A 10,452-nucleotide genomic window follows, 5' to 3' on the forward strand; every position below is an offset into this window, starting at 1 on the left:
CCCATGGGTCCTGCTAACTTTTTTGGATTATTCTCTAATCTTGAGGGATTTCAAGGGGAAACAACAGATACTTCACTTGCAATAATACGTAGTCCTGTCACAGTTTCAGAGAGAAAAAATCACTGCGAATTTACAGTATTTACGTAAGTAAAATAGCTTGTTTGAATAAGATAACAAAAAAAAAAAATGTAACATGGGTTCAAAGTTGACTTTGGGTCAGATCGAAGTACTTGTGCAATCCTAATCTGTCTAGATCACACCTGGAGGAAACTGGTTAAACAATGCCTTGCAGAGTCGTGAACTGCAGAATGTTTTTAACATACTGATGGAAAGTTTGCCCACATGATCATTACCTCTGACACCACCTATTTGTGAATCTTGGGTTGGTACCTAAATTAGTTCAAAACAAGTTATCCAGGTTTCCTTAGTGTCCACTGTACAATTTGGGGACAATCCCTGTACACCAATCTGTATGGTGTTCTGAGTGCAAGGAATTGTCTGTTGAACCCTGATTTAGGGGGACTATCCTTGCACTTATTTCTGTCCTTAAAGGTGCAGTGTGTAGTTTTTTTTATTGGCATATAGCAGTGGTGTTGCTGAAATGCAACCAGCAGAATACCCTTCCCTGAGCAAGTGTGTGTGCAGGCCGTCAAATGCCATAACAATGCATAAAGCCCTATCTCGAGCCAATGTTTTAGTTTGTCCGTTCTGGGCTACTGTAGAAACATGGCGGTGCAGCAATATGGGGAGGACCCTCCCCATATTAGATACAAAGGGCTCATTCTAAGCTAATGAAAACACAATTAGTAGTTACAGGTAATTTATACACTGATGAAAATTATTATGAATTTATATTAAAAGATACCCCTAGAAACAACACACTGAACCTTTAAGTGACGCAGAACGTGGGGGAGACAGGCCCGCCCATAAGGGTGGAAAAGGGGAAAGCTTTCTGGGGCCCAGATGCTAGGGGGGCACATGGTCCATGGAACCCAGAAATAAAATATAAGCAATGATAAGCTGGCTAGGGCTTTAGACTCAAATCATAATGTAATGGCCAACTTTTTTCTGTCAGCTCAGAAAGCTAGGCTGAAGAGGCAAATGACAGCCATGAAGCTAATATTACCAACATAGGTAAGAGCTACTAGCACCTTTGAGAAAGAGGACAATGTGAATAATAGCAAAAAAAGTTCTACATTTAACCCCGACTCAAGGATTTGAACTCACAATGACTTCTGTGGAAAGCATTGATAATTATGTGATTGAGCCTACATCTATGGTGCCAGGACTAAAAACACAGGCTGCTGGACATGAAGGGGAAGACTGCGAGAGTGTCAGTCACTGACCCTGGAAGCTACAATGATCCAGGAAAATGGCCTGGAAATGTATAAAATTCATGGTTGTAATTCAGTGGTGTGGTGAACATGAAGCAGTTTTGCAAAAACAAGTGTCATGCAGAAAGGCCGGGTGCAGAGACAAGCGTCATGTAGGGTAAGGCAGAAAGGCCTGTGTGCAGGGATGAGTGTCTTGTAAGTTCAAGCAGAAAGGCCTGTTCCCAGAGATGAGGCTTGTTTTCGAAAGCAGGCCTACAGGTGCAGGCTGTAGGAGACAGCCAAGCATTCATAGAGTGGTCTCGTGATAAGAGAAACAGGCAGGTCAAGGGCAGACGAAACCTCCCAAATAGTTGTAAACAGGGTCTCTGAAACATTGGCAAGGACACAAACCTGCTCTCACTCGTCACCATTGTCTTAAAATGTTTCTCTGCAACGAGTGTGCAGAATATTCTGATTGGTTGAGCTTGGATAAAATGTATAGGTTTGAGAGAACATTCTGATTGGTTTAAACTTGGATACGTTTTGGGTTTTCAATTGGTTCAGTTTGGATAAGTTTTAGGTCTTTGATTGGAAAAGCATAGTGAAGCAATATACCATTTAAAAAGTTAGTGCACTAGTTTTTTGACAGAGCTGCTCCATGGACCACCACTCAGATTGAATGAAAAGTCTGCAAGATTGAATAACATCGCATTCGGTCTTCTGACTCTCATTGAAATATCAACTCTAAGATTTTAAGATGTTGTTTTGCTACGACAGAAAAATCACTGATGTAGAGAGAGAAACATTGTTAGTGCTATGGCAGGGGATGGCAGCGCTACTTTGTTAAAAAATTCTAAAAAAGCTTTAAAAAAAGAGACTTGCTGTTGTTTAGCGAATGTAACAATCCATTGTACTGTTTTAGAAAAATATAATGGTTGTGATACAGTGGTGTGGTGAACATGGAGCAACTTTGCTGAGACAAGTGTCCAGTGAGGTCAGGCAGAAAAGGCCTACGTACAGTTCGTATCTGCAGATGCAGGCTGACAAAGACAGTCGAGTATTCATAGAGGGGTCTCGGCATAGGGCATGCGGATAGTCAAGGACAGGCGAAACCTTCCCAAGAGTTGTAAACAGGGTCTCCGACGCACACATGGCAGACAGCACATTTTTAAATGAATGTGCACATTTTTTATTTTAGATTGTCCATGTGAAATTAATTTAAAACGGTCTCAAACCCACTCACAAACTTAATTTATTAAAAAAATAAGCCTTTTTTTTTGGCAGTATAGTACTCATGCATGATACAGTCAACTGGACGGCCCCCCCACCTCGACACCTCTCTTATTGGCGGTTGTTCTTGTGCATGCGTTTTTTCATACCGATTCTGCATGCTGAATGATTGAATAGCATGACCGCGCCTGTGTGTTGTGATTGGCTGGATGTCCTTCAGCGTGACATTTTCATTTGTCAATCCCCCTACCCGGTGTCCGGGTAAGATGGCGGCCGAAGAACAGTGCTCGGCACCACCTCGATGGCGGCCAATATCGTTAACTCATGTTGAGTATCCTGCTGGTAAGGCAATTTTATGTCTTTCACCAGTATTTGAACCCAGTTATATCCGTGTGCAATGCATTGCTTTCTGTAACCACGCCGCGCTGTGTTTTTCGGTTGAATGGACACGACCACTGCTAGTTGCCAAATAGTGAGAAATAGGGAACAGTGCATGCATTGGTCCGCAGGGAATGGGCTTGATCGGGATATCATCCCCACGTCTGCTTTTAAAAGGATTTCAGCACAAATACAGGTCGACATATCAATGTATGTGAAGTCGTGGCAGATGCTGTTTACTCTTAACCAGTTTATTTGGTTGTTTATCAACTGTCAAAGATTATGATGCCTTCATTGTTTTTACATATCCCACTTAACACTACACAGAGCGCTGAAGGTATTGTGGATGTTAGATCCAACCCTGTGTGTAAGGGGATGGCATTTTCAACAACTAGTGTAAGTCATTCTTGGTGTAGTGGATTCTGAAGAGTAGTGCAATTTTATTCTGTCAAAAGAAACGAGTGGTTCTCTCGCTGAGTGGTTGCGCTTTCAGACAATACAAAAAAATTGTCGTTTCACACTTCGATCAAAAAGAAAGGCAACATGATACTGATCAAAATGTACAACTTGTTTGTCCCTGTTAGCATGCTAAGTAGTACATCCAGATTCAGTTACGTTTAATGTTTTATGAGTATGTGAAGAAGCTGATATGCAGCCAATGAAATATATCGCATTTAACTGTCCTAGAACTTCCAGCTTTGGCAAACATACTGATCTTTTCCCTCGATTCGTTTTACGCGAAGACGTATCCATCATCCGTGGCTACGCTTCTTAACACATTGAATGTAACGTCAGCTGCCAAGTTCTGTGCTTAGCACATGCGCAATGTGGAACAATAGTATGGGAAACCACTGTAAACTCTTAGCTGCTAACCAGCTAACGACCAAATATAGAAAACTGTCGACACAAAAAAAGTTGTGCGTCCATCTCGATGCATGTGTATACACTTTCTTACTGAACTGAATATCTCTTCTCAAACAGAACAGCGCCAGTTAGCATGCATGTTTAAATCTACAGTCCTAGCCTGCAAGCTAGTGAGCCAATGTAAAGCACCGACTACGGAACCGGAACTATGGTTAATGCACTATGGTTACGGAATTGGATTCTGTAATGGTTTGAATATTAGTTTTTCCCCGTGTGTATGTTTCCACGGACTGAGTTTCCGTACATTTCTTTCCGTATGATTTATTCCCACTCCATAGCATTACAGAGCATGGTGTTTGTCAGTGGGGTGGTCAGTGAACGGTTCCCTCCCTCCCCTGTGGTGAATCCTGGAATGGCGAGTCAACGCGGGGGCAATAGTGCACTGCTCCGCGCGGGCACCTCCAGTTGTTAGCGCTCCTTCTGGGGCGTGTCTCACGTGAGGATCCTGGTGATCGTTCCCGTCCTTGTGCATGGAGGTGCACGCCAGAAATGACGCCATTTACGCTGGCGCGTGGTGCACTTTGGTGTCCTTTCGGCTGGTCGCAACCCCGCGTTGACTGTTAAGCAACAATGTTATTCGCTGTACCAACTTCGGGACAAATCCTAGGGTGGGACAGACTATTAACAAACTATTGACGAGATCGTTAGCTGTAGTGCCAATCTTCGCCTAGAAGTCCGTAGCAATCATGATAACTGTGTTAATGTAAACGTTACAACTACTTCATTGGTAAACCATCACATTTAGACTAGTTAGCTACCCATTTAGTCTAAAATAAAAACCTTGATGGCCGTTTTCTTCTAACGGCTGAGTAACTCAGACTAAGCTAGCTAGCAGGTTGCTAAGGTTGCATTTAATGGAACTTTTTGCACCAACTCTCTAGAAGGCCTACATGATTTTAAGCATCATTCCTTTACTACCCAGAGGTGCCTATAAGGATTTAGGATTACCATTGTTTGTACATTCTTAAATTAAAGTGCAAATCTACCCTAAAATGCCGGGTTTTTTTTGCAAGTAAGGTGTCAACAAAACCAGGGACATATGATGGTGTCCCAAGTTAGTAGACATATGAATGGCCTGAATGTACTGTAGAAAATCATGGTTATAATACAGTGGTGTGGTTTAGCAGTTTTGCAACAACAAGCGTCATGAGGCCCGTGTGCAGAGGTGAGTGTCTTATTAGGTCAGGCCAGTCTTCGAGGCCTGTGTGCCAGGCAGAGAGGCCTGTGTGTAGGGTTGAAGGTCAGGCCAAACAGAGAGGCCTATTTTCTCAAAACAAGATCACACAGTTTCCACAGGTGCAGGCTTTCAGAGACAGCCAAATATTAATTAAAAGGTTTTTGCATAAGGGGATGCGGAATTTATCAAAGAGCAGGTAGAAGTTCCTAAGAAAGAGCCCTGACATCATAACCGGGAGGGGTGAAACTACTGATAAGGACACAGCTGCTCGGCATCTTGAAAGATGTTTTGGCAATTAGTGAGCATGGATAAGTTTTAGGCTTTTGATTGGAAAAGCATAGTGACGAAATAGGCCATTTAAAAGGTTAGTGCACTGGTTATTTGACGAGCTGCCCCATGGACCACCACTCCGATTTGAATGAAAGTCTGCAAGAGTAAATAAACTTCAGTTCATCGCATTCGGTCTTCTCACTCTCATTGAAGTATTATCTCTAAGGTTAGAAGAGGTTGTTTCGCTACAACATAATCTTGCTTGTGTTGTGTGTCCTTTTGGATGAAAGCACCTACCAAATGACTAAATGTTACTGTGATGTATTAAAGGGGTGTTGGTGAAATTGAACTGAACATGTAGACTTCCCACGCACTAATCGAGTGTAATGAGGAACCTGATTATGGTCCTGTTTTGTGACATTCTAGCGCACACACCTCCCTTCTGCCTGTCTGGCCTGTGAATGTAGGCGTCTCTCAAGATGGGAGTGGTGCTTGAATACTCAGTGCTTGGTGCTTGAATACTCGACAGATGTCTCCGATCTCAACAACATGTTGTTACCCCCTTTCTCCTGGGTCACACTGACTCAGGGCGGTATGTCCCTGGCATGGAACATAGCCCGGGAATTTCCCCATCTCCATCATGGCCTCCAACACTCAGCTTAACTGATCATTGAAAGAACATTACTGTCCTGAAATGGCTAGTGTGTTGTGGTACAGTAGGCCCACCTGACAGCTCTTTGTCTTCACAGGTGATCTGATAGGAAAGGTGTTGGCATATATCAGCCTGCTACCCATTGCTATCCTGGTGGGCTTCGTGACACTCATAGTGTTCAAGCGAGAACTACATACGGTAAGTCATTTCCCCAAAATGTTGGCTCAGTCTGTTGTTTTGTAAACTACAAAGAGCAAATGTGACCTGTACAGTCTACTATCTTGACTGCATTTTTCTTTCAATAATACATGTGTGATGTCTGTAGATCTCCTTCTTTGGGGGATTGATCCTAAATGAGGGGCTTAACTGGATACTGAAACACATCCTGCAGGAGCCACGCCCTTGTGGGGGTAAGATGCTCTGCCCCTCACCTACAGATCGAATCATCTATCGGTGAAAACATCTGTGTTCATGAATACATTGAAGAGTTTGTTTGGCTCACAGTCTCTCTCCTTTCTCCCCAGGTGCCCATGCAACCCTAAACACAGAGTATGGCATGCCATCCAGTCATGCGCAGTTCATTTGGTTTTTTGTGGTTTACTTTTTTCTTTTTCTTTATTTAAGGTGAGTTTTTAAGCTCTTTTGCAAAGACCTTCTGCTCTGTTAAATCTTCTGTTCTATCATCTGTATCTGTACAACTGGGCAGCAGGGCTGGACGATACGGACCAGAAATCATATAGGACAAACAATGTTAGCTTCACTAGCTAACAGCCAATTATGCTAACTTGCGCGGGGTTAACACCGGTACTATGTAAAAAAAAAAAAAAATAAATAAAAATAAAAATTTCTCCAAATGGTTACATAGATACACATACTTACTGTCTACTCACTTTATTGACAAGGGTATAAAGTAGTCTTGAATACTGTTTAGCTTTTTACCTTCATGGAAATATGCCGGTCGACGGTTACAGTGGAATATAGAACTGCCGCCACTGGCCGCTCAGGAGTCCAGAGGGACCCTCGCATAGGGAGACTGGTGGACAGGTTGCGCAGAGAGAGTGAGAGGAGAGAAGCAAAAACTGGCACGGCTTTATAGAAGAGACAGGTTATGTAACGCAACGTCAAATGATATCGGTATAAACTGTATTGTCTCATACTATATCTGGTTTGAAAATATATCTTAAATATACCTTTTATATATCTTAAATATACCTTTTATATATCTTAAATATACCTTAAGTCAATATACCTACTGCTAAGGGAAAGCTTGTGCCGGTTTGGGGGTATAGTTTTGCACTGTCAGACTTTTTAGTTAAATGTTTTGCTAAAGAATTGTAATACAACATTGTTAAGCCGCATTTAGAAAATACAGAAAGGAAATCTGCAGGACTTTCCTTCTTGTTGGTCCTCATGAAAATGGTCATGAAGCATCAATGGCTGCACTTACGATTTCTTCTACATGTACATTGCGTTTATAAAGTGTGGTTTACACAATCAGTTGATATACAGAAACGTATGAAATGTCGTTGTAGCAATATTCAATAGTTTCAATAAATAGTAAAAAAGTATTTATCAAAAACATTAATAATCTTTTGAGTGCACTCACTCTATACTGGCAAAAAATTATATGATGATGTAATTTGAGGTAATGGTGAAGGTGATGATGGCCTTATTGGTAGACCTTAACATTTTTTGTTTGTTTGACTCTGATCTAAATCCATAGTAGGTTTAGATCACTTTCCTTTTTGTGTTTAAGTGCTTATTTGAAAAACAAAATTCTAAATAAACACTTGCTTTCTAATTGATTTCCAGAATGCATCAGACTAACAATGCTAGATGTGTGGAGTTGCTGTGGAGACACATCCTGTCAATCATTTTACTGAGCATAGCCTTGTTTGTGTGTTACAGCAGGTAAGAGAAAGTCAAAAGTGTGTGTGTATGCATTTGAATCCTCTGGGATTGCATTAGAATCATATATATGGTATATATAAATATATGATATACATATACATACGTGTATGTTTTGCGTGTTTTCTAGGGTGTACCTGCTGTACCATTCCGGAAAGCAAGTGCTTTACGGGGGCGTAATAGGGAGTGTGGTGGCTGTGGTCTGGTTCTTCATCACCCAGGAGCTGCTGACTCCACTCTTCCCCAGGATTGCTGCTTGGTAACCATCACACTACACATAATACACACCACACTACACACACCATACAAAACACTACACACATCACACCACACACAATATACATCACACTACACACAATATACATCACACTACACATAATACACATCACACTACACATACTACACATCACACTACACATCACACTTCACATCACACTTCACATCACACTTCACACAATACACACCACACTACACACAATATACCCCCCACTACACACCACAATACACACTACACATAATATACTACACACAATACACACCACACTACTGTAAGATACATTCAGTTCAGTATGAATTTATTAACAACTTATTCATATTAACAATGTCTATATAGAGACACAAGTATGCATTAGGACACAGTGTGCAGAACAGAGCCTGAGAAAAGTCATCTGCTTCAGTTTATCTGGCTGGGACAAGGTCAAGTCAGTGGCCTCTTGGCTTGGTGCAGGACAGATAAACTGACCATCTGTAGAAGGGAGTAGAGGTGCTCACAAAGCCATGATTGTCACCCAGAAATGATGTGTTATTGCTGCAGAATATACAGTCCCAGAGAGGCGTATACCTGGAGGCCCCCAGGAAGTAACCTCAGTGGATCTGGACTTAAAAGACAGACTTTTTTGTATGTGTAGCTACACTGTTCTGCACACTGTGTCCTAATGCATACTTGTGTACTGGTAAATAGGCCTATACATTGTTAATATGAATAAGTTGTTAATACATTGGTACTGAACTGAATTTATCTTACAATACACACCACACTACACATAATACACATCACACACTCCAACCACAGGTACAGATTTGGCCACAACTTGTTTTGGCATTGTGTTATTTATTTTTTACACACAAGATATTGAATGAAGATATATTTCAGGGACTCTGAACTTCAAGGAAACCGTACTATCCCTGTACTGCAACCCCACCATAATAATAGAAATAATAAAGAAAATGTCTATTATACTCTAGTATGTTATTTCAGTTGTTCATGACGGTATGAATTTATGTGTGTGGAGATATTCTTACATTGATGATGTTCCTGTCTCTCGTAGGCCCATCTCAGAATTCTTCCTGGTGAGGGACACCAGTCTTATCCCGAATATCCTGTGGTTCGAGTACACAGTCACGCGCTCGGAAGCCAGGTGAGGACAGACACTTGCGTCTGATTTTGATTCAGACAAGAGGTCCAAATGTTACATTTTAAGATGTAGTTGTCAGGTTTAACACGTGACCCATTTCAACCTTTATACAATATACATATATATATATATATGTGTACATGTTGTGCAATAATGTTTTATTTTCCCCTTCACAGAAACAGACAACGAAAACTTGGGACTAAAGTTCAGTGATTTCCTGCATTCCTCTCTATGAATTAAGGACCACACACGCATTCACACTCGCACTCTCTTACACTCGCACTCTCACACACTCACACACACACTCACTCTCTCTCTCTCTCTCTCACACACACACACACACACACACACACACACACACATTCTCATTCAACAAGCAAACACAAAACATGTACACACAAACAAAACCACACTGGAGTATATTATTCAGGACGGTTCTCTTCGAGACACAGAGGGGGCCGGGTGGTCTCAGAGGGACCAAAGACATTGCCAGGACCTGTTGTCTGTTCTGAGTGCGGTCGTCATGCCAGCAAGCAGTGTCTCGTCCCATCCCTGCCCTCCCCCTCCTGATGCATGCCAACAGTGCAAGAGGCAAAAACTATTTAATGAAAAAGTGATTTAATATATATTTTAACCATTAATGCAGTTGTCAGAACCACACCAATAAGTATGTAAGGGTTGAGGGCTGTGTGTTTTGTTTGTATGTGAGGGTGGGGATTAGGGACAGCCTGGAGTTATTATAGCATGACATTTTTTTAATTTTAAATAGAGGAGAGCTGTTTGGGGTGGGGGGGGGATTACTTTTGTGAGTTGGCTCCTGGTTGGGGTTGAAGGTTTTGAAAAGATAGCTTGGTTTTCTTTCTCCTTGTATAAAACCAGTTTAGTAATGAAATAATGTAACATGAACAGAAAATACAAGTATGATAGTGAAAAAGTTACCATAAATTAACAACCACAACAGAGGTTTGAGGAGATATGCTTCTGCCTTTTAATACCCTCCTATGTCATGGACAGAAAGGCCTCTCTTAGCTGTCCTGAGCCTGTAATGACTTAACAGACCTTAGTGTGATAGGGAAACTTGCATCGCCAACACTGACACATCAGCTGTTGAGGATGGGAGAGCGTAGTCTGTCCTTTAAGCAGTCCTTAAAAATCTAGGCCTATTGCTTTCTCTGGCAAGACCAA

General features: G+C 41.6%; 1 protein-coding gene across 1 annotated transcript; it reads left to right on the forward strand.

The window, feature by feature from the left end:
* Positions 1-2,723: 2,723 nt before the first annotated feature.
* Positions 2,724-9,580, forward strand: dolpp1 (dolichyldiphosphatase 1). Its single transcript, XM_012839851.3, has 8 exons — positions 2,724-2,885; positions 6,042-6,142; positions 6,270-6,354; positions 6,469-6,568; positions 7,757-7,855; positions 7,983-8,111; positions 9,181-9,270; positions 9,444-9,580. Exons 1-8 carry the CDS (start codon positions 2,753-2,755, stop codon positions 9,478-9,480), a joined length of 774 nt encoding a protein of 257 aa, XP_012695305.1. The 5' UTR covers positions 2,724-2,752; the 3' UTR covers positions 9,481-9,580.
* The last annotated feature ends 872 nt before the right edge of the window (positions 9,581-10,452 follow it).

This window comes from Clupea harengus, chromosome 12 (assembly GCF_900700415.2).
Source record: "Clupea harengus chromosome 12, Ch_v2.0.2, whole genome shotgun sequence".
Taxonomy (NCBI): Eukaryota; Metazoa; Chordata; class Actinopteri; order Clupeiformes; family Clupeidae; genus Clupea; species Clupea harengus.

Excerpts from the sequence above, each read along its gene's own strand:
- dolpp1 (XM_012839851.3), top strand. The coding sequence starts at position 2,753 with ATGTCCTTCAGCGTGACATTTTCATTTGTCAATCCCCCTACCCGGTGT. Across the intron at positions 6,569-7,756 it reads TTTCTTTTTCTTTATTTAAG|AATGCATCAGACTAACAATG; the intron begins GTGAGTTTTTAA and ends ATTGATTTCCAG. Across the intron at positions 7,856-7,982 it reads TTGTTTGTGTGTTACAGCAG|GGTGTACCTGCTGTACCATT; the intron begins GTAAGAGAAAGT and ends CGTGTTTTCTAG.